Source organism: Triturus cristatus, chromosome 4_1 (assembly GCF_964204655.1).
Source record: "Triturus cristatus chromosome 4_1, aTriCri1.1, whole genome shotgun sequence".
NCBI classification, from domain to species: Eukaryota; Metazoa; Chordata; class Amphibia; order Caudata; family Salamandridae; genus Triturus; species Triturus cristatus.
In genome coordinates this window covers 575,458,047-575,482,860 of record NC_140585.1, presented here as the reverse complement: position 1 = coordinate 575,482,860, position 24,814 = coordinate 575,458,047, and the positions used below count along the sequence as shown (strand labels likewise).

Sequence of the window (24,814 nt, the reverse complement as noted above, 5' to 3'; positions counted from 1 at the left end):
TCATACACATATTTTTTGCCCTTTACCCGCTTGTTTTCCAAACCCGTTTTTATTGGCTTTTAAAACTCAGCCAACTTTACCACTGCTAACCTGTGCTAACGTGTGTGTGCTCTCGCCTTTAAACATGGCAAAATTTGCTTTCACCTCATTGGCACATTTAATTTACTTGTAAGTTCCTGTACAGTGGTATCACAAATACCCTGGGCCTGTGAAGTAAAGGCTACATATAGGCCTGCAGTACTCATTGTGCCACCCACTTAAGTAGCACTTTAAACATGTCCCAAGTCTACCATTGCAATCTGAATACAGCTTTAAACTGGTAATTCAATGTGGCAATATAACTCCCTTGCCAAGCCTTGAACTCCCCTTTTATTGCAAACAAGCCACCCATAAGGTAAGTCCTAGGTAGCCCAAAGGGCAGAATACATTGTAATTAAAAGGTTGGATGTGTACTTTTAAGTTTTGCATGTCCTGGTAATGAAAAACTTCTACATTTGTTTTCCTCTACTGTGAGGCCTACCTCTCCTTTAGGATGAAATTGGGTTGTCTTATTATTTATTTTGTATTTTTTTGCAGAGTTTTATATAGCGCAAACTTGACCCAAGTCGGGTGTCAGAGCGCTTTACATAGCACCAGTTACATTACATGAGGACACACATTCATGTTTTGTTAGACACGGGGAGATCAAGTGATTTGCCCAGAATCACAGAATGTTTAGCGTCATTGCCGAGACTCGAACCCAGTTCCCCAGATTCGAGGTCGACCGCCCTAGACATTAGGCCAACTCCTCTCCTGGTAATTACACTTGTTAAGCAAACTGTTGCATTTCCTACCTTAACAGTACCATGCCTACCGAGTGCCCCCCCCCCCCCACACACATCCACTCCAAATTCGGCTACTGCAATCACTTATATCTGGGTCCTTCTGACAAATTACTAGCTTCCGTCTGCCATCTTCTGAAATTTTATGAAATGGGCAAGGGGAGATTGTACAGTTCACACCATCATGTGGTGCAGTGCATTGGAGTCAGAGTTATGGTTTCTGTAATAAGGGATTGTTTTCTTTTGTTTCTTGACCTTACTGCAACTTTAACTGTGTTGTTTCCAGAAAGTTTATGAGTTTTTTTAAACATATGTTGCTTTCTTTTGAGTAAATAAAAAACATGACCTTTAGCATAGTTACATTGGTAATTGATATATTGCATCCAACTCCCATTTTTTTTATTCAGCCATTTCCTTTGGCTGCTCAAAGCTTGGGTTGACAGCAGAGTGTGATCTGCAGCCACGCACCCAATCCCCCATGCAGGCTGATCTTGCATAGTTGCAAGATGGGCCTTCAGTGCCGGGATACTCCTGTCAGAGTACCTATGCACTCTACCAATGGCTGACCTATTGATTAATTGTGTTGTGTTCAAAATTTTGGGGGGCAGGGGATCGGCAGAACATAAATGTGGTTCAAAGACCTCAAGAACTACTTTGGGGTCTGCAGCACTTCAGTAAGTCCTGGGGTCTTGGTCCTGTCCCGAGGTCTTCGGACCCAAAAACAACAAATCATTTTATATATTTTAAGGACATTGTGCGTGCTGTAGGCCCTGACGCAGCCAGGGCCGGACTGGCCATAGCGGGCACCGGGCGTTTTCCTGGTAGGCCGCTAGGGTGGGGTCCGGTTTTGGGCCCCAGGGGGGCCGTTTTTATTGGGGCCGGGGGTCGGCAATATTGGCCCCCTGTAACAAAATCGGCCGAAACCAGCCCTCGCAAACTGCTAAGCTGCACCCCCCTCACCCGGGGGTGGGGGAGGCAGCTGAACAGTTTGCCAGGGCTGGTTTCTGTTCCCAGTCCGGCCCTGGACGCAGCCCCTGGATTTCAGTGAAATCTCCCCTTGCTCTTTCACATACCTCCTGATTTTTTAAAAAAAAGCAAATCGAGCATCAAGCCCAGCATTGCATAAGTCAGAAATATTAATGTGGAAGACAGCCCTTTGTAATTCACTGGTCCACGGATCCCTTCTGGTTGTTTTTATAAATGTAGGTCCACAGATCAAGGTGTGTGAATGGAAATGCAAGATCAAGTGCTGAACATATTTATATTAAACCACAACGAGCCACCACTCTGAGTTAGGTGTAAATTTGTTCAGCAATTTTTGATTTAGCAGATAGTGAAAAAGACTTATGGAAGCATCAATGGGAAATCAAGCTGCTGCCCCTTCCCATTTAACTTACTCTCCACTAGGTTGACCTGCATCAAATACGACATTCTGAAACTCAGCCACTTTCGGTACTTGTTTGGAAAGTTTCATGCGGATTTGTTAATTGGTGCCAGAGTTATTAGCATACCTTAAAGCACTTTTTTCAAGTTTACGGTCAAATGTTCACAGTACAGCCTGTAATATTCACAGTATAATTTATCTTTGGTATATAGCATGAGGCGTGATGCTGCTCAAGATAAATACAAAATATCCTGAATGAAGAAGAGCAAAAAAGGATATGATAGATCTCCCCATACAAGTCAAAGGAACCGGAGATTTTAAATAAATTCAACAGATTATATTAGTGTCAAATAATCCGAGCATGCATCTTTGACAGGTTGATTGGAGTAAGATAAAGACACGCTTGTCCGTGAGGCTGTTCAGTAAAATACCAGAGTCGAGGGAGAGCTGGTATGGAAAGCGAAATCAATTTAAAAAAAATAATAAGTGCTAACTTTTGATTGGGAAATGGTAGACTTTGCGTGTTTGGAGTCTGAGAAATTTTAATTAAATTTCCTTTTTAATGGTAAGTTGGATTTTAAGTTAATATTTTGAAAATGCCACTTTTGGAAAGTTTACAAAACATCACAAGCACCACTACTCATATCACTTCACATATTCATTCAAATCTGTGACTAAATTCCTATGATCACAGTTTATTTTCTATTTTTTATCAAAAAACCTTTCTTGGTATGACATTCTCTTATTTAGAAAAACACAAACATTTAAATATTTCTCATTACACTGAGCAAACAATCCACAAACATAAAAAACATGTTTTCTTTGGGGGGGGGGGCAGTGAATCAATAAACACCAATATTAAAATATGTACAAGTAAAACATACAGAAAAATCATAACACAATTTGATGCAAATATACCTCAAGTCCAGGTTCAGCTTATTACAATGACCCAAGCCTAGCAGCGTCCATACTGAGCTCAGGGAGAAAATCAAATACAATTGAAGATTTTGTTGATTCCGAGCTTCAGTAATGCCTAGTTTGAAAAGCAGTTGTGGTAGATGAAAATAGTGACTGTTTATATCAATTGTTTTAAAACATTGGAGTCTTACATACAAAGGGGTTTAGTAATTTTGCTTTAGAATTCTTGATGTATTAATTTGTAATTGGTTAATGTTGTGCTATTTATAATCATGTTATGCTGAGGCAGTTGTTTTTCAATATTCTATATGCTTCCAATTTGTTAAAAAACTCCTGGTTTTGGGGGTGAACTAGAGACTTTCTTTTTTCCACCAGGGATGCTGTTAGTTTCCTTTGCGATACTGAGGATTAGAACTTAGAGACTTTTTGAGTTCCTCCCAGGACTCTGTCCCATTTATTAGAGACTTTCATTTTTTTCTCCAAAGACTCTATGTTGGAAAACGAGGCAGCATCTGTGAGGCCTGCACAAATAACATGACTACATTTGTCCTTCATTGGAAACCAAACACCCAATTGTAACGCCTGACTCTCAGAGGGTAGCGTTGCAGAGCAGTCTGAGGCTTACTCAAGGGAGGTGGTGTGGGCTAGTAATCGCCATTTGCAGGTGCACAAAAATAACACTCAATAATTGATTGTCCAGTCTGTACTTTGCTTTATAAAAGTAAGAGTACATTTATTAAACACACACACCACTCAATACTATGCACCAATTTACAAATATACCTAAGCTGTTGGAATTACTTTGTGACATTGCATAACATTTCCATCCCTCCCGCAGGGGGGGTGGGGTCTAGTACCACCACTCCCATGTATGCACATCAACTTGCCCCCAATGCAGTTAGTTGAACATAACCTGGAGCGAGGGCCCTGCGCACTGGCACCATCCCAGTGGCGACCCACCCCATTACCTCAACAAGCATTAAAAAGGGGTAAACCTGCCTTGGTGACACATGACCCTGAATGAGCATCTCCTACTGACCATAAAGTATGCACCTCTATATCTTAAGGGCTAGCAGTCTGGGGTCTTCACCTAAGCGCAGCAGCAAGAATCCATGTTTACGCACACTTTAGAATGACAGTACTCATCACCTTGGTTGATCATTTGAATGCATTGCAATAACAGCCCCTAAGGGCATCACAGATGAAATCACAGGATTGTGCATATACAGCCAGACACCCCAGCAGGACTGTCTGGCAACATAGCCCCACTTGGCTTATGACATCTCCTTACACATGTGACTTACAGTCCCTTCAAAAGAAGTACTCCTGGCAACTACACTTCTCCTGCAGTGCGCCTCTTCACTTTAAAAGGAATCATAGGTAAAAGCATGGGATTACGTAAATACAGCCAGACCCCCTAGCAGGAAGGTCCAGCAACATAACTCCATTTAGCTTAACATCACCTTACACATGTGACTTACAGTCCCTTCAAAAGAAGTACTCCCGGCAACTACACTTCTCCTGCAGTGCGCCTCTTCAATTCAAAAGGAATCACAGGTAAAAGCATGGGATTACAAAAATACAGCCAGACCCCCTAGCAGGAAGGTCCAGCAACATAACTCCATTTAGCTTAACATCACCTTACACAGGTACTTCACTTTACACATGTGCCTTTCAGTCCACCTAAAACGAAATAACCAATAGTAAATGCATTTCGGTGCAATTACACCACTTCACCTCCAGGGGATGCCCTTCTCCAGACATCCCCAACTCAGCCCTTCACTCCATGATGCACTTCATAGTACACCCTCAGCTGTAGAACATAAGTCCAGCCTAGAAGGTGTTAAAGGCTGGCTGAGCCCTTGAGGGGTTATTCTTTCAGATGCCCTGTGAAACTTAGGGGTGGACTGTTCTTTATGCTGGGGGAGACTGCGGTGCTCCTGCAGCCCCCCCCCTGCACCCCTTTTCACACATGAGGGTGGCCCCTCCTCTGTGGGCCACCAGGCACCAAAATGGCAGATTTCATCGTGCTGGGGGGGGGGGAAGACGGCGCTCCTCCAGCAGCTCCCCCAGCACCTTTTCACAAGAGAGGGTGACCCCCCTCCTCTGGGGGACCACAAAGCACCAAAACGGCAGATTTCCAAATGACTGGTGAGGCATTATGGGGCGCTTCATGCTCCTCTTTACCAGCCCTACCCACTGGGAACACTCTCCTCCGCCCTCAGGGTCTCTGATTCATCAGGGTGCTGTCTTCACTGGCTCCCTGCGCCAGCCTTTCACCAGGCTCCCCTTCTGGGCCTCTCTTCTCCCTGCGCAGAGGCCCCTGCTTCTGTGCACCAGTCCTGGGCTCTTCTTCTGGTGCTGATAGGGTCCTGGGGGCAGTCAGGGGGTCTCTCCTTCCAACTGCCCATTGCGCCAGGCTCCAGCACCTTCACCCTCAGCAGACCACACCCCACAGAGACCTTCTCTTCCTGTGCAAGCACTTTTTAAAAGTTGAGTAGGGGGCTGGCAGGAAGTCTCTGTTGGTCCTATCAAACAGCGACACATCACGTCCCTGCCCCTGCTCCCTCCTTCTTGTCCAGCCTCTGAGCTTGTTCAAAATGGCGTAGTCCAGGGTTTCTGCCACATGTCTCGGAAGCACCTTCCCCGCAAGCTGCCTTCCCTCCTTGGTGCAGCCTGGTGCCTGGCACCTAGCGACAGCGCTTGATGGATTTGCCTGTAGCCCCACCCATCTTCTCTTCGTGGAGAGGAGGCCCTCGCTTGTGGAAGAAAGGTTATCAATCCATCCCTCAGCCTGGGTCTGGCCATGGCTGGCTCAGAGAAAAATGACAGTTCTGGATGACCCAAAAGCAGTACAAATATGACTTTGGACTCTGCAGAATACTTATTTTCACATTTGCTACATTGGACTTAAGTGCGTGTCTGGAATCTGTAGGCCTAATTGAAGTTAATCTAGCCCACGGGTACTCATAGTACGGCCCGCGGGCCGTCAGCGGCCCGGCAAGCCTTCCTTGGCGGCCCGCGGACCTTGCAGACATAGTGCCTGTGCCCTGTGCTTGTCAGCAACACCGCCGGTTACAGCAGCGCGGAGCTGTGAGGCCGGGCGATTCTTTTAAAGGCCATTTACTTGTTAATGAGGCTTTGTTGTATTTCACCTCTTCTTAGCGCCCCTGCATCTCCCCTCTGATTGAGTGGAGATGCAGGGGCGCTAAGAAGAGGTAAAATACAACAAAGTCTCATTAACAAGTGAATGGTCTTTAAAAGACCTGTGAAGTACTTGGGTGCGGCGGCCGTGTGCGTTCCCTGGAAGCCGTCTCAGCGCGGGGTGAGGTGACAGAGGACAGCAGGGTAAGGTGATGGAGGGCAGCAGGGAGTGAGAGCAGGGGGTGAGGTGACAGCGGGAGGAAAACAGAGTGCGACAGAGGGAGGAAGAGGGAGGGAGAGAGAGGGAGAGGAGGAAGACAGGGAGAGGAAGAATACAGGGAGAGGAGGAAGACAGGGAGAGGAGGAAGACAGGGAGAGGGGGAAGACAGGGAGAGAGAGAGGGAGACAGAGGGAGACAGAGGGAGGGGGAGGGAGGGAGGGAGAGGGAGGGAGACGGAGGGAGAACGGAGGAGGGAGGGAGGGAGACCGAGTGAGGGAGACAGAGGGAAAGAGAGAGCAATAGAGAGAGGGAGGGAGACGGAGAGAGGGAGGGAGAGGGAGAGAGAGAGGGAGGGGGACATAAAGAAAGGGAGACAAACAGTGAGTGAGACAGAGGGAGGGAGAGAGAGGGAGGGAGGGAGACGGAGAGGAAGGGAGGGAGAGAGGGAGACTGAGAGAGGGAGGGAGAGAGAGGCAGGGAGACAGAGGGAGGAAGGGAGGACAAAGGGAGGGAGGGAGGGAGGCAGACAGAGGGAGGGAGGGAGACAGAGGGAGACAGAGGGAGGGAGACGGAGACAGAGGGAGGGAGACGGAGACAGAGGGAGGGATAGGGAGGGAGGGAGACAGAGGGAGAGAGGGAGAGGGAGGGAGACAGAGGGAGAGAGAGGGAGGGGACAGAGTGAAAGGGAGACAAACAGTGAGTGAGGCAGAGGGAGCGAGAGGGAGACAAACAGTGAGTGAGACAAAGGGAGCGAGAGGGAGACAAACAGGGAGGGAGACAAAGGGAGCGAGAGAGAGACAAACAGGGAGGGAGACAGAGAGAAAGGGAGACAAACAGAGTGATGGACGGAGAGAGAGACAGAGAGAAAGGGAGACAAACAGAGTGATGGACGGAGAGAGAGAGACAGAGAGAAAGGGAGACAAACAGAGTGATGGACGGAGAGAGAGATAGAGAGGGCGGGAGACAGAGTGAGAGATAGATAGATAGATAGATAGATAGATAGATAGATAGATAGATAGATAGATAGATAGATAGATAGATAGATAGATAGATAGATAGATAGATAGATAGATAGATAGATAGATAGATAGATAGATAGATAGATAGATAGATAGATAGATAGATAGGGCGGGAGACACAGTGAGAGATAGATAGATAGATAGATAGATAGATAGATAGATAGATAGATAGATAGATAGATAGATAGATAGATAGATAGATAGATAGATAGATAGATAGATAGATAGATAGATAGATAGATAGATAGATAGATAGATAGATAGATAGATAGATAGATAGATAGATAGATAGGGTGGGAGACAGAGTGAGAGATAGATAGATAGATAGATAGATAGATAGATAGATAGATAGATAGATAGATAGATAGATAGATAGATAGATAGATAGATAGATAGATAGATAGATAGATAGATAGATAGATAGATAGATAGATAGATAGATAGATAGATAGATAGATAGATAGATAGATAGATAGAGAGGGCGGGAGACAGAGTGAGAGATAGATAGATAGATAGATAGATAGATAGATAGATAGATAGATAGATAGATAGATAGATAGATAGATAGATAGATAGATAGATAGATAGATAGATAGATAGATAGATAGATAGATAGATAGATAGATAGATAGATAGATAGAGAGGGTGGGAGACAGAGTGAGAGATAGATAGATAGATAGAGAGGGCGGGAGACAGAGTGAGAGATAGATAGATAGATAGATAGATAGATAGATAGATAGATAGATAGATAGATAGATAGATAGATAGATAGATAGATAGATAGATAGATAGATAGATAGATAGATAGATAGATAGATAGATAGATAGATAGATAGATAGATAGATAGATAGATAGATAGAGAGGGCGGGAGACAGAGTGAGAGATAGATAGATAGATAGATAGATAGATAGATAGATAGATAGATAGATAGATAGATAGATAGATAGATAGATAGATAGATAGATAGATAGATAGATAGATAGATAGATAGATAGATAGATAGATAGATAGATAGATAGATAGATAGATAGATAGAGAGGGCGGGAGACAGAGTGAGAGATAGATAGATAGATAGATAGATAGATAGATAGATAGATAGATAGATAGATAGATAGATAGATAGATAGATAGATAGATAGATAGATAGATAGATAGATAGATAGATAGATAGATAGATAGATAGAGAGGGCGGGAGACAGAGTGAGAGATAGATAGATAGATAGATAGATAGATAGATAGATAGATAGATAGATAGATAGATAGATAGATAGATAGATAGATAGATAGATAGATAGATAGATAGATAGATAGATAGATAGATAGATAGATAGATAGATAGATAGATAGAGAGGGCGGGAGACAGAGTGAGAGATAGATAGATAGATAGATAGATAGATAGATAGATAGATAGATAGATAGATAGATAGATAGATAGATAGATAGATAGATAGATAGATAGATAGATAGATAGATAGATAGATAGATAGATAGATAGATAGATAGATAGAGAGGGCGGGAGACAGAGTGAGAGATAGATAGATAGATAGAGAGGGCGGGAGACAGAGTGAGAGATAGATAGATAGATAGATAGATAGATAGATAGATAGATAGATAGATAGATAGATAGATAGATAGATAGATAGATAGATAGATAGATAGATAGATAGATAGATAGATAGATAGATAGATAGATAGATAGATAGAGAGGGCGGGAGACAGAGTGAGAGATAGATAGATAGATAGATAGATAGATAGATAGATAGATAGATAGATAGATAGATAGATAGATAGATAGATAGATAGATAGATAGATAGATAGATAGATAGATAGATAGATAGATAGATAGATAGATAAATAGATAGATAGATAGATAGATAGATAGATAGATAGATAGATAGATAGATAGATAGATAGATAGATAGATAGATAGATAGATAGATAGATAGATAGATAGATAGATAGATAGATATGTGTGCATACCGGGTCTGGTGGCTCAGTGGATGAAGGTGTCCGCTGCAGTGGCCTGTGTTCAACCTCATGGTCATAGTTTTTTTTGCTCTAGCCCCGCCCCCACCGGTGCGGCCCTCAGCCAGAAACCTCACTGTAAATTTGGCCCCCGAGAGAAAGTTTGTGAGTACCCATGATCTAGCCCCTGGCTCCACATTCCCATAGGGGAATAAGGAAGTGAAAACACAGTAAAACACACTGACTTTCCCTGGCATGTCTCTTCCATCCTGAGTTCACTGTGGGTGAGTCCCAACTTATGAGGCTCCCCAACAGTAAAAGCTCAACAATAAGGTGCTCAAAAAGCGAAAGGAAAAATCCGGGCGGCCCATAGTGTCAGAACCACCTTCTAACACACGCCGCGCCCAGCTGATTCCTACAGGGAAGAAGTAGCCACTCTACATGGGTACAATTCCCGTAGTCAGCGATAACTAGTTATAAGGGGTTCTGACCAGACCCCCCCTTACTGACCAGTTATCCGCTTAGACCACCTACTCCTCCCATCCATGAGATCTCCACCCATGACAGGGATCCCAGACTACCCTAAGAACCCTCCGGGCTCTAGGTTAGATACCTAAAGGTCACTCATGGTGTACATGGACTCAGCCTAACTAGGCTCACCTTTGCCCTTGGGCATGCAACCCTATGCCTACCACTTTTCTGGACAAGAGTCCAGTGCCTCAGCACCGATGCGGTCCTCTGGGATAGGTCTAAATCCCATCCCCTGGGTCACTAGCTGGTCTCCCTTCCAGAGTTTGTTCGAACCAGTACCCTCTCTCCGTTTGGTCCTTGCACCCCAAAGATGCAACCTCTCTGGACCCTCACCCTCAGCCTGCCGCTGAGGTCATTCTGCTGCCACCACCCTTTCGGGATGACTGTCTTCCCTAAAGAAAGCACAGCCACTTGTGCTTCCCCACACAGAAAAGCACCCTTTGGCCACTGGCCTGGCTCCCTGATAGGACCTCAGACCGGCCTCACCACCACACTGGCAGTGCCAGGGAGGAACACTGAGGGTGCCTCATCAGACATCCTACAGCTCATTCCCCCCATCAGTAGCTCCACCCGGAAACTACCCCTTCCTTGTTCTCCGCTGCGAGAACAGGGCCTATGTACCCTTCCCTCCGAGAGGTGCGCTCTCCTCCCGGAGTACCCTTAGAGAGCCTGTGGATTCCGAGTTAGCTATACCCAGGCCCACCTCTCATGGCTCTCCCTGGTCTCCCTGCAGCACCTTGGGAGACTGCCCAGGGACCTACAGGGTCCCTGGATGGCCTGCACCACCCCTCCTGAAGAGCAGGGTCCCTTCACTTAAGATAGGCCCAACCTGCCTTCAGGGTAGTACTACCACCCTCAGCCCGGGACCCTAAAGATCCCGGCTAGGCCGGCACCACCCCTTCGCGAAACACAGAGTCCCTTCACTTAAGATAGGCCCCACCTGTGTTCAGGGTGGTACTACCTGGCAGAAGTCCACCTCCTACCTCGAGCTAGGGGAACACCCCCATGCTCCTGGTCCTTGGGTCCAAGTCCCACAGGACCTAACTGACTGGTTACCGGCTAGGCATCGCCCCAGCCACCACTTCAGGTTCCCTCCACCAGCTCCTGGTCCTGGGGTTCAAGTCCCACCGGACCTACCGGACTGGTCACCGGCCACCCGACCCTGACACCTTAGGGTCCACTGCTAACCCTTCCCCTGGAAACCAGGGAGCACATCGCCCCCACTCAGATCTCCACTGGGTCAGTTACCTAGCCCACCTAGGGGCTACCACTACACACCATCACTAAAGAACAACCCTCCTTGGGGGCCACCCACTACCAGCGGCCACCCCTGGGTTGCTCACCTCCCCACCAGTTAACCTGGGGGACCTGCCGGACACTCAACTCTACCACACCCTCCTCCCACCGTGGGAAAAGTTTCTTGGGGTCACCCACCATGGGAACCCCTGGGGCGCTACTACCCGGGGTAAAGAAACCTCCTGCCAGTGGTTTTGGCCTGTGCCATTAGCAAGAAACTTCCAGTGGGGGAAGGATATCGGGGGCCCCTCCTGTGGAAACCCTCCCTGCCCTTAAAAAGCGCGGGAACCTCCCAGGACCCCTACTTCTCCTGTCCCCCTTGAAGGTCAATCCACTCTACACCCCCACCTGTGATGTAGGTATCAGTTGCTGTCCCTATCTCTTGAGGAGACACCCTCCTCATGCAGGTGTAGTGTATGTAGTGTTAGGGTTCAAAGATGTACAATATGGCTTAGAACATTTGTATGCAATCATTTCCTGGAAAGCAGCATCCCGCTAGCACATTATAATCAACATAGCGCAGTCATATCAATACAGCTTACATTTAAACCATAATAACTTCACATGACACATATGGGTGCGGGGCTTTCCTTTCCCATACCTTTAGTTGACATAACCAAAACTTTGAACCCTTCTCAGAGCCTTGCGCTCTTCCATTTGCTCATTGCTGCATAGGTAATGTGTGGCAAAACTGGACTTATCAAATGCTGTAAATGCACACCAGAATGGGATACTATGTTTCCCGCCGCTAGACACCAATGTTGGAAAACGAGCCAGCATCTGTGTGGCCTGCACAAATAACATGACTACATTTGTCCTTCACTGGGAACCAAACACCCAATTGTAGCGCCTGACTCTCAGAGGGCAGCGTTGCAGAGCAGTCTGAGGCTTACTCAAGGAAGGTGGTGTGGGCTAGTAATCGCCATTTGCAGGTGCACAAAAATAACACTTAATAAATGATTGTCCAGTCTGTACTTTGCTTTATAAAAGTAAGAGTACATTTATTAAACACACACACTACGCAATACTATGCACCAATTTACAAATATACATAAGGTGTTGGAATTACTTTGTGACATTGCATAACATCTCCACCCCTCCCGCAGGGTGGGTGGGGTCTAGTACCACCACTCCCATGTATGCACATCAACTTGCCCCCAATGCAGATAGTTGAACATAACCTGGAGCGAGGGCCCTGCGCACTGGCACCATCCCAGTGGCGACCCACCCCATTACCTCAACAAGCATTAAAAAGGGGTAAACCTGCCTTGGGGACACATGACCCTGACTGAGCATCTCCTACTGACCATAAAGTATGCACCTCTATATCTTAAGGGCTAGCAGTCTGGGGTCTTCACCTAAGCGCAGCAGCAAGAATCCATGTTTACGCACACTTTAGAATGACAGTACTTATTACCTTGGTTGATCATTTGAATGCATTGCAATTACAGCCCCTAAGGGCATCACGGATGAAATCACAGGATTGCGCATATACAGCCAGACACCCTAGCAGGACTGTCTGGCAACATAGCCCCACTTGGCTTATGACATCTCCTTACACATGTGACTTACAGTCCCTTCAAAAGAAGTACTCCTGGCAACTACACTTCTCGTGCAGTGCGCCTCTTCACTTTAACAGGAATCACAGGTAAAAGCATGGGATTACGTAAATACAGCCAGACCCCCTAGCAGGATGGTCCAGCAACATAACTCCATTTAGCTTAACATCACCTTACACATGTGACTTACAGTCCCTTCAAAAGAAGCACTCCCGGCAACTACACTTCTCCTGCAGTGCGCCTCTTCACTTTAAAAGGAATCACAGGTAAAAGCATGGGATTACGTAAATACAGCCAGACCCCCTAGCAGGAAGGTCCAGCAACATAACTCCATTTAGCTTAACATTACCTTACACAGGTACTTCACTTTACACATGTGACTTTCAGTCCACCTAAAACGAAATAACCAATAGTAAATGCATTTCGGTGCAATTACACCACTACACCTCCAGGGGATGCCCTTCTCCAGACATCCCCAACTCAGCCCTTCACTCCATGATGCACTTCATAGTGCACCCTCAGCTGTAGAACATAAGTTCCAGCCTAGAAGGTGTTAAAGGCTGGCTGAGCCCTTGAGGGGTTATTCTTTCAGATGCCCTGTGAAACTTAGGGGTGGACTGTTCTTCTTTATGCTGGGGGAGACTGCGGTGCTCCTGCAGCCTCCCTGCCCCCCTTTTCACGCATGAGGGTGACTCCCTCCTCTGGGGGCCACCAGGCACCAAAATGGCAGATTTCTTCGTGCTGGAGGGGGGGAAAGACGGCGCTCCTCCAGCAGCTCCCCCAGCATCTTTTCACAAGTGAGGGTGACCCCCCTCCTCTGGGGGCCACAAAGCACCAAAACAGCAGATTTCCAAATGCCTGGCGAGGCATTATGGGGCGCTTCATGCTCCTCTTTACCAGCCCCAGCCACTGGGAACACTCTCCTCTGCCCTCAGGGTCTCTGATTCAGCAGGTTGCTGTCTTCACTGGCTCCCTGCGCCAGCCTTTCACCAGGCTCTCCTTCTGGGCCTCTCTTCTCCCTGCGCAGAGGCCCCTGCTTCTGTGCACCAGTCCTGAGCTCTTCTTCTGGTGCTGATAGGGTCCTGGGGGCAGTCAGGGGGTCTCTCCTTCCAACTGCCCATTGCGCCAGGCTCCAGCACCTTCACCCTCAGCAGACCACACCCCACAGAGACCTTCTCTTCCTGTGCAAGCACTTTTTAAAAGTTGAGTAGGCGGCTGGCAGGAAGTCTCTGTTGGTCCTATCAAACAGCGACACATCACGTCCCTGCCCCTGCTCCCTCCTTCTTGTCCAGCCTCTGAGCTTGTTCAAAATGGCGTCGTCCAGGGTCTCTGCCACATGTCTCGGAAGCACCTTCCCCCCAAGCTGCCTTCCCTCCTTGGTGCAGCCTGGTGCCTGGCACCCAGCGACAGCGCTTGATGGATTTGCCTGTAGCCCCACCCATCTTCTCTTCGTGGAGAGGAGGCCCTCGCTTGTGGAAGAAAGGTTATCAATCCATCCAGCTGAGGTCAGCCCTCAGCCTGGGTCTGGTCATGGCTGGCTCAGAGAAATATGACAGTTCTGGATGACCCAAAAGCAGTACAAATATGACTTTGGACTCTGCAGAATACTTATTTTCACATTTGCTACATTGGACTTAAGTGCGTGTCTGGAATCTGTAGGCCTAATTGAAGTTAATCTAGCCCCTGGCTCCACATTCCCATAAGGGAATAAGGAAGTGAAAACACAGTAAAACACACTGACTTTCCCTGGCATGTCTCTTCCATCCTGAGTTCACTGTGGGTGAGTCCCAACTTATGAGGCTCCCCAACAGTAAAAGCTCAACAATAAGGTGCTCAAAAAGCGAAAAATCCGGGCAGCCCATAGTGTCAGAACCACCTTCTAACACTCTATTTATGTAAAAATGTTGCTGTTTTCTTGGGATTTAGAATAATTTTGAGTTTGGGTTATGTACTCTGCTTTTATGTATTCGTGACATTTAACTTCTATTCTCTACCGCTTAATTTTTTAGATTTTGTAATAAAGCAATTTACATTTTCCACGGATCTAGAACTCAGTTCATGAATAGTCACAGTTACTTATTACTCTGCTAATTTCAGGGGTGGCCGGTGTGCTGGATGAGCAGCGGGGCGGGAGGTGGGAAAAGGAGAGGCTTAGGGGTTGTGGGTGGGGCAAATATTTATTTATTTATTTATTTTAAACGCACCTGCAGCAGGCCACATCGCACTCTCTGCTCCTCTTCTCCAGGTGGCACAGCCTCCCAGAATGCCCTGCAGCCAATCCTGCAGTTGCTCTCACACATGAGAACAGCTTCAGCATTGGTCTGAGTGCCCTTGATTTGCGATCACACTACAGACTGGGAGCCTGTGCCTGCTCTCTCCAACCTAGTTGGCATTCCTGAGTTGGAGAGATCTTTCACTAAACATGATGGTATGGCGGCCTGCACCTACCACTCTTTTCAGTGCCTTTCACCTCCCAAGGCCTCACCCCCAAGAATCGGAAGGAAAGGAAATAGAAAACATGCATTTATTATCATTTTATTTTCCATTTCCTGCCGTGTTTGGGGGGAGTGATGCTCCTCCTCCGTAGCGGAGTAGCCACCACTAGCTAAATTTATGTTAAGCCAGATGTTGAGTAGGGTGGGTTACTCTTATCGCAAGATCAAATGAGTTGAAGCGGAACCACCTGAGGTAAATTTTGCGGTGTCTTAAGATTTGGGGATCAGGGTTCTGCTTCCACAGGGTTCTCCTGTATTGTGGAGTGGTGGAGAGTGGAAAAACAAACAGACCTTGTTAAAGAAATGTAAATTTGTGCAACTGGTTAATCAGCAGATCTAAAGGCTGCTTGGGAGCCAGTCAATAGTTTTAATTGGGGGAGTTGTTTGATCTTTCATAGTGATAAAGAGGAATACTTTTTGAGGTGTACTGTAAGGGTGTTATTAATTGTAAAATAATGACATGCATAATCACAGTGCTTTCAGTTGCAGTCTGGGACCTCATAGTGCTATAAATACTCTCACTATTTCCCACTGCATCTATCAGGATTCAGTTCTGTGACTGGTTACACACACACAGATCATCTACAGTGATTGTATTAATTGAGCTTTCATAAGGCAAAGGAGTGCATGTCCCACTGATCATTTTAATTTGCATTTATTTTTTCATTTAAAGTGGGTGTTAGATGTCATAAGCATTTACCTGAACCTGAAAGTCCAACAAAATATTTGTTAAATATGTTGCTCTTCTGAGCCATGTTCAGGGCAGGACTGGCAACGGGTGTTTTGGTGTGCTGCCAAACCATTCGTTTTGCTTTGTTTATTTAGAAGCACACGCAGGTCCCCATCAACTAACTCAGCCCCCACCGCAGTTATGTTATGTTAATGGGTGACTTGTATAGCGCACGTCTACTCCAAGGAGTGTCCCGGCGCTTTCTGACCCATTACTGAGAAAAGAAAAAAGAGAACAGAAACATAACAGAATTACTGATTAAAAAGCCAGGTTTTCAAGGCCTTTCTAAAGGCAAACAGGTTGGGAATAAGACGGAGATCAACAGGAAGGGAGTTCCATAGTTTGGGAGCGAGATATTTAAAGGAACGTCCACCAATTCTGACTTTCCTAATGGGAGGCACCATTGCCAGGCCAAGATTTTCCGACCGGAGAGATCTGGAGGGTTTGTAAAAAGAAAGCCGTTTCTGAATGTAGGAGGCCCCCACCAAATGGAGTGCCTTATGGGCCAGTGTAAGAGCTTTGAATGTGATTCGCTTCTTGATCGGAAGCCAGTGAAGGGAGGAAAGCAACTCAGATGATCTGGCTTGCCGGGGTAGGCCGAAGATGGCTCTTGCCGCTGAATTATGTACAACCTGGAGTTTATGCAAGAGATAGTCCGGCAAACCCAGGTAGAGGACATTCGAATAATCAAGCCTGGAACAGATCAGAGCTTGTACTGTCAGCTTCCTGTGGGCTAAAGGGAGCAAAGGAAGGAATTTACGCATCATTTTAAGTAAACCAAAACAGGTACCCGTGAGACCTGTGATCTGTGTTTTCAGAGCCAGGGTGTTATCGATTTTGACCCCAAGGTTTTTAGCGACCAAAGAGGAAGAGGAAGGGGGGGAAATGCAAACCGGCCACCATTCCTGCCAGGGCGGTTCTGCCTGACAGCCGAAGAAGAGCACCTCGGATTTATCCGGGTTGCACTTAAGGCTGCTCCGCTGAAACCAGTTGAAGACAGCCCCAAGGCAGCCACGGATGCTCTCCCCGTCAAACTCCATGCCCTTCTTGCAGGTGAAGAGGAGCTGGGTGTCGTCAGCGTATGATATGATCTGGGCACCCATCGACTCCGCCAGTATCGCCAATGGAGTCATGAAGATGTTAAAAAGGGTCGGGCTCAGCACCGATCCTTGAGGGACTCCGACATTCATAGGCGGCACCTCGGCGGAGTACGGGGGGGCCCAGACCACTTGTCGACGACCCGCTAGGTAAGATCTCAGCCAGCTCAACACCGTCCCTCTGAGACCGATCTCGTGAAGTCTTCTCAAGAGGGCCTCATGCGGGACGGTGTCGAAGGCCGCCGACAGATCCAACATCACCAGCATTGCTCTTCCTCCTGAGTCGAGAACTTCCTTAATGGCTTCATTAACTTCCAAAAGAGCGGTCTCCGTGCTCAAGTTGGAGCGGAAGCCAGATTGGGTAGAGTGGAGTAACCCATGGTCTTCAAGGAAGGAAGAAAGCACAGAGTGGACGTGCTTCTCGACGATCTTAGCCAAGCTGGGCAGGAGAGAAATGGGCCTATAGTTAGCATGTATCTCTGGGTCAAGGCCTGGTTTTTTAAGAAGGGGAACGACCATTGCCTTCTTCCAGGCTGGCGGAACAGTGCCGCTGGACAAAGATAGGTTCAAAACAGGAGAGATTAAGGAATTCAGAATCTTGGCAGTCCTGGCTAAAAAGCTCGCCGGGCATGGATCGAGCGGAGAGCCAGATTTAATCCTGAGTAAAAGATCCAGAGAATTAGATTCCAATAAAGGGGGAAACTCCGATAAAATGGGGCAAGAATCAAGAGGTAAAGTCATCAAGATGGAGTCATGCACTGAGGCACTTGGGGCAGCTGGTGGAAAAGATTCTTGAATCAATTTGATTTTCGTATTAAAGAAAGTGGCCAGCTCCTTTACCCAAGATTCGGAGAATTTATGCTGGACTATGCTAGATTTAGGAGAGATAAACTCTTTAACAATGGCAAAAATTTCTTTACTGGAATTTGAAGCAGACTCAATTCTATTTGCAAAATAGTTCTTTTTGGCCTCAAGAATGTCAGAGTGGTAAGATTTAATAGAAAGTTTATAGGCAGACTTAGCTTCTTGGTCATATTGCTTCCGCCAGAGTCTTTCGGCTAACTTACAGTTACGCCGTGCCAGAGCAAGTGACTTAGAGAACCAAGGAGCCGAACTGCGCTTGACAGATGAAAAGGGGGTAGAAAGAGGAGCAAGATCATCAAGCCTTCCAACTAAGCAGTGAAATCAGCCCCCAGCTTGGCAGCGCACCAAAACGCCCGGTAGCCAGTCCGGCCCTGGCCATGTTTCTGGCTCTCCCCATGCTCTCTGACCTCACCCTCATTGCACTGAGGATCGCAGTTCCAATACTTTTTTTATGCACCGCAACCTCTGCTGAGAAGTAGAAAAAAATCAAAAAAATCCTAGCAGCTGGAATGCCTGGTAAGGTAGAAGCAGAAGACCAGATGGAGGAGCAGGGGGAGGCCACTGTGATTCTAGGCCATACCTGCAAGGAGACATGGTATTCACCGAGGCCACGCCTCTTACCAATGACTCTTGGTTACTCTTTGTAGATCACCATCCCTTTAGGAATCTCATTTTTAGCCACTTTAGATGCGTGCTGAATTTTCTAAGCTATCTTAAAATACAATCTGTTTTGGGACCAATAAAGTAAACCAGAACAGGTTTGTTTATTTTTCCTTGTTGCCCTTTCGTTATGGGTCGCGTCTCTAAAAAATAAAGACTATGCTGGCTGCCATTGGCTCCTGGTGCCACCTTTCATCTCCACCCCCTATGCCTCCTCCCCTTCTGCCACACCCAATGTATGGCATCCCATAGTAAACTTTTCTCCAACGCCAGAGCTGAAATTAAGTGATATTATTATTATTTTTTTAACTAAAAACATTTCAGTACCATGATATTTTGCGGAAATGACTCTTGTCAGGATTTAAATGTTGCCACGTTTATCAATAAAAAGCACTGCTACGTTCTGAGATGAGGAAGAGGCACTCAAATGTGCAGATGCATTTGGCATTTAAACTCAAATTTGTCTCTGGATAAAGTTGTACTCTCAAGGGTGCTCCCTGGTCCTTGCAGTTTTCACAGTAAAGTTCATTACACTGGCCCTGCGGGTTTTCACTCGAAAGTTAATTGGCTGTAAGTTTACAAGGCTGTGAGCACCGAGGCACTCGGCTCAAGTGACACAATGGGGGGTGTTTGCAAACTGTCTTTAGTTCTTAAACAAAACAACTGTAAGTGAACTGCTTACATACTGACAAAAACACAGTTTTAATTGCTACAATTAGACTGTACTTAACAACGTAATGTCTTTACTCGCCGTGGATATTGTTTTTCTCACACGGCCACGTCTCCCATCTCCCATTGTTATACATGTAATTGCTTTTCATTTGTTTGGTGGGAGCAAAGAAGCGGAGCGCATACTTTGTGGAGGGCGGAATTTCAGACGCTGCTTTCGCGCAGAGATGCAAGGAAGCGCCTCCTCCCAGCCGTGCAGAGGTGGAACTCTGAGATCCACTTTTCATTGTTATGGTGACTTCACTCCGCTGCCATAAAGCGCGCGCGGGCGACCCGGAGTGGAAGCCGACAGGAAATGGCGGTGGTCTCAGCAGATGTTACAAGCCTGGGCCAATCTGCGAGGGCGCGTGACGCAGCAGCAGCACACCTCAGTCGTAAAAACACTAGTGATGGGTCTGTGCCTCGGAGAAGCAGACTCACCTATTTGAGGTGTTTTATCGCATGCTTGAGAAGGAAATGAGTTGGGTTCTGTGCGTGTTCGTGCGTTGTCAATATACCTATTACTGCAGCGACAGTGATGCACTGAGCCAATAAGCGAGGTGAGACACTGGAAGACAGAAATACTTCCAATTTAACGGAAAACTGCTGCTGTGCAATTTAAATAGAAACGAACCTATGAGCAAGACAACGTCCGATAATTGAATATTGAAGAACCAACGCGAAAAGTTGTAAATTGGCATAACCCACCAGACATCTTGCCTCCGGCAAATTCTTCTGCGACTTTCGCATGTTGCGCTTCTTTTCTCAAAGCACCTTCGAGCCCAACGGCCAGTGTGGTGTTCGGTAAACGTAGGTAAGACTGCTCTGTCGCTGACGTGCCTTATCTATATCTGCAGCTGAATACTTTTCCTCATGAAGTGCTTTTGCCTCATGTTTGGGAAGCTGTGATAAAAAGAACGCATGGATCATATTTCCGGAGCGCCTGTCCTCGACACATGGAGATGTCGCGTCTGACTGGGTCTTGGTGGCGTTCTTACCTGTGGCCGACCACCTGTTGCTGACACAAACATGTGTGCAGCAGGTGCTTTGGGCCACGTTGTCATGCTGTCGTTAGTTACCCTAACAGTGTGTGAATCCTCTAATTCACAGCTAGCCGTTACCCACCAGTAAATGTCCGGATTCTACTTTAAGTCGGCGAAGGAGGTTTCTACAGAACTCCACAACCTCCTCCCCTGGAAGAGATAACGTTAACATAACTGGCGCACTGAGTGCAGCTTAAGGCTGTAATGCGCTGTAAACCGCCACCATGCGTTTCCGGTCGGGGTCTGCGGCTCCCCGTCAGATGTCACATACTCCCGCCCGGACGTGTCACCCTCGGGGTGGCAGAGAAGTGTCTCCGGCTGGTGCGGGCCGGCCCGGCCGCAGCTCCCGGCAGCGAGGCCTCCAGTCCAGGGCAGCCGGCCTCGGAAGTGCGACATCCATGTTATTGGTGGGTTTTATGTGAGAACAAATGCCGCGCTTAATGTCCCCAGACCCGCCGTCCGGCGGCACAATGCTGGGTCAAGCGCCGGGCTCGGCAGAGTTTGATGAGGGACCTTCCAGTGGGGCCTTCGGGTTAAGCCCTGAAAGCGGCGGTGGCGCAGCGGCAGCCCGCGCTTTCACGGCACTCGACCCTCTTCAGTGAAGTGCGCATTATCATAAATTGAGAAGTTTCCGCCGCTCCCCAAATCCGTCTGTCGGTTCAGATCTGGGATGTGGAACAAAACCGCCCGTTGTGGTGAAGATAAAGCCAGTTTCCCTTTCATCGCGCAGTCTGGGCTCTTTAGAGGCGGTTCGGAGGCTGAGAGGGACGCACCGCTCCCGCTGGACGAGCAGCCTGTTTAGGGAGGCAGATTTCCTATGTTTACCGCAGCATTTGCATCGACGCCTGGAACTAAAACCCACCGCCTTTCAACTCGAGAAACCGCTGTTGCACAAAGCCCTGGCACGCTGCAGAGTGGCTTCAACTCCATGTTTACGCTTGTTTTTTCCCAACAAGCCGAAAGACTCTTGTTTTTTTAGTCATATGATCGCCCTAAAATGCTCAACAGAATGATACAAGATAACACTTAACTTGTGGCAGTCGTTTGTTTTGTCCCCCTCAAGGGGCCAGGAAGGGAATCTGACAGAATGATAAAACACAGTAGAAGGCCGAAGTATTTGTGAATGGCACTTGAAGCCTGGGTCGGGTTATGTTAGGCCCTAGTACATCCCAATACATCAGTTATACTTTGTCTGAATTGTAATTACATATTCTTTTTTTTACAAAGGAATGGAATACTGTACGTAGTGCTGTAGAATGGTGTTATGTGCCATTGTATATTACACTCATTTCTAAGCTTCCCAGTGGGAGAAATATCACATTTATAATTAATAAGACCAGTCCTAGGCTTTATGAAAACAACTGAAATGCATGTGACTGTGAATTATGTGACTAGAATCAACTTCTGTTCGCAAACCTAACGTGGTCACGCACGTAATATATTTATTACACGTGTTGGTTGGGTAAGAAACGGTGGTGTTCCCTCACAGGCCTGCTATAAACGGCACATTCCCCACGATGTGAGCACGTGTGCTTGGGGGACAGTGCGAGTCCTTGCAGAGCAGTCTTACTGTCCCACTGGGGCAGCTCTAAGAGGCAATCAGTGCCAGAGCGGCTTGGGCCGTTTATTGGAGGTTTGTGGGCCTGTTTAATTGTCTGGGGGCATTTTTACTGTTAATTTACCTATTACCATAAACATTGCCTATAGCAGGAGCAAATGCATGCAACCTGCTGTACTTTGCCAAACATCTATATAACGTGTCCGTACAAGTTCAAATCTGCCTTATTTGCAAAAGTAGGCCTCTTTTGTAGCTAACTGTTTGGCTAATGGGGTCAGTTTTATTTTAGTGCAGGGGCTTTTTTCTGTCCCAGTCCAACCCTCCTGGAAGTTATTTTTCTAAGATGCTTAGGTGGGGCATGCCGGGCCTGCAGGAGTCGGGCATAGCACAGTGCACAATAATATCCTGCCTACACTTTTGAGTGCGTTTGCAAACCCCATGGAAGCCTTTGAATGATGTTTGAAGTCCCCCGGGGACCGACTGCTGATGTTCACTCGCGGTGCACTCTCGTGCCCCACCGGGGGAACCTCGTGCAAGGTTTGAAAATAATGACTTGGGTGCTCGCTGCCTTGAAGCAAATGAAGCCATACCTTCCTATGAGCAGGGGTGCGCCTGGCAGGACTGCCGCGAGGACGTGAGATCTTTATATGTGGGGAGCAGGGCTCGAGCTCCGAGAAGCATGTGCTGCGTTTGAAAGATGTCTATAAAACAGCCCAGTGTGTGTCTGTAAAGGTGGATTTATGGCCTCATGCCTCTCCCGAGCGGAGAGGAGGGCGAGCGTCCCCTCCTCTCCTCCCGTAAACGCTTCCTGCATGTGCTGCATGTGTTGGGTGAGGCAGGAGGGGCGCGCAGTGTGTGCTGCCTGCTCCCCATTGTCAGGCTGCGCCGGGAGTGTGGAGAGACCTGCTGCTGCCTGCTGTTGTCCTCTGTTATCTCTCAGCGTGCTGCGTGGAGGGAAGAGTCTGCGCCGCTGCTCCTCTCCGCCCCCTCCCCCGGCTCCCCGCGCTGTGCTGTGTTTTCAGCCGGCAGCAGTCAGGGCGCAGGATCAGTGCTTGCCTCCAGCGAGTGTCACAGCGCAGCGCGGCCAGAAGCTCTGCTCTAGGCACCGTCCGCAGCCATTGCCGCACGTGCGTTGTTAGGACCCGACGCTGCAGCCGTATCTCGTCCTTTTGTTGCGCACGAAAGGGCCGGAGTGCCTTTCTTCTGTGATTTCGTTCTTACTCTATTGGACATGCTTTTGTTGCAATGAGCTCTTAATGGCCTGAGTTGTCTGCATGGACTGACCCGATTCACCTGTTACCTGCAGCTCTGCAGAGGTTTGGACTTGTGAGGAACAGACGTGGCCCCGAGATCCGCGGACCCCTCTCCAGGATGGACTGGCTCCGGAGCCTGGCACTCGCCGTCCTGGGACTCGGAGTGCTGCTGCCGGGGCGCGGGAGCTGTCAGAGTGCGAAGAACAACATCCCGCGGCTTAAGCTGTCCTACAAAGGTGAGCCTCGCTTCCCTACTTCTTTCTAAAGCGCCGCAGCGATGCTGGGACTGCTGTCGCGCAGCCTCGTTCAGACTTCACTTTAGTTGTCCTGAGTGTTACTGACATCACGTGTGATCCTCGGAATGAGAGCACTAACGTTGAGATACATTAAGGCACGCTATCCTTGCGCCTTCTCCTTTCTGGTGTTGTAATCATTTTACTATTGTGTGCGCTTATTGACTTTACATGTGCATTCAGTTTACCTCAGGTTTGTCTCCTAGCGAGGTAGGAAATGTGTGCTCACGTCTGGGGAGGTGAGCCACGTGTGTGTCCCTTGCCGCCCTGTGGGCGTAGAAGCCGGGTCTTTGGGTAAGAAGCCACCCGTAGACAGTACAAACTGCGCAGGAGCTCCGAATAGGGTAGCACGAATGCCACACCAAAAACCCAAAGAAATCCCTGTATCCCAGTGCTTGGCAGCTGTACATCTTTTTTCAAGCCAGTGGTGTCGCAAACGATTGTAAACGAGGGGTGACCAAACGTACTGACATAACTATGACAACGACCAAAGACGATGACACCAGTCTGACCACGAGGCATTTGGAGGGAGCAGCCCTTGGCACGAGGGACTTTTTAAAACTAAAATCATTCGTGAGTTTGAGCCTGGTAATGTAAACGGGGGCCCCCACCCTCCACCCCCTCTTGCAGCCGAGGAGCCCGAGGCTGCGAGGAAGGAATTCCCTCTTAGCTCCTCCATGTAACCTAAACAGGTCCCGGGCAGACGGGGATATTGTATTTAGTCTGAGGCGACAGAGTGCTTCGAGCTATAGCGCCTGGGGAATAGAGCGCGAGGCGAGCGGGAGGGGTCAGCATTCTCGCAGACACAAGCTGTGTCACTGGAGGCACGGTGTGTGAACACAATTGAAACTTCACACTGCAGAGGAAGGTTCCTTACTTCAAGAGATCTGGGAGCACCCCACAGGGATGCCAGGTCCGGTGGGAGGCACGGTGTGAACTAAAGGGGCGCAGGGGTACTAATGGCGCTGGGAAGAGGCGTCCACAGACCCTCTTGCACCCGGGTCTGTGATTGACGGCAAGCGGGTTGGTGTTTCAAGTGTCTGGGAATGGTTCAGCACCACTCACATACTTTGTCTCTGTAATATTTTCAGGAAGAGGCCCTGCTGGAAACCCCCTTATAATCCAAGTGCCTGTTTGGATTATATTCACATATGGATCTTTTTTTTTTTAATTTGATGTTAAAGGGTGTAGATCGAACAATTCCTATAGTGTATAGTAAAGGCTTTATCTAACGTTACATATCGCATCTCAGCC

General features: G+C 47.7%; 1 protein-coding gene across 2 annotated transcripts in view; it reads left to right on the top strand.

Annotated features, from left to right (window-relative positions):
- The first annotated feature begins 20,734 nt into the window (after window positions 1-20,734).
- Window positions 20,735-24,814, top strand: part of SEMA3A (semaphorin 3A) — a 607,762-nt gene continuing 603,682 nt past the window's right edge. Inside the window, exons 1-2 of one of the 2 annotated variants that reach the window (XM_085652903.1) lie at window positions 20,735-20,863; window positions 23,321-23,503. In XM_085652903.1, the coding sequence (XP_085509029.1) occupies window positions 23,386-23,503 (118 nt within the window). In that variant the 5' untranslated portion in view covers window positions 20,735-20,863; window positions 23,321-23,385. Of the gene's footprint in view, window positions 20,864-23,244; window positions 23,504-24,814 lie in introns of those variants that run through there. The other variant, XM_085652904.1, reaches the window with a different exon arrangement.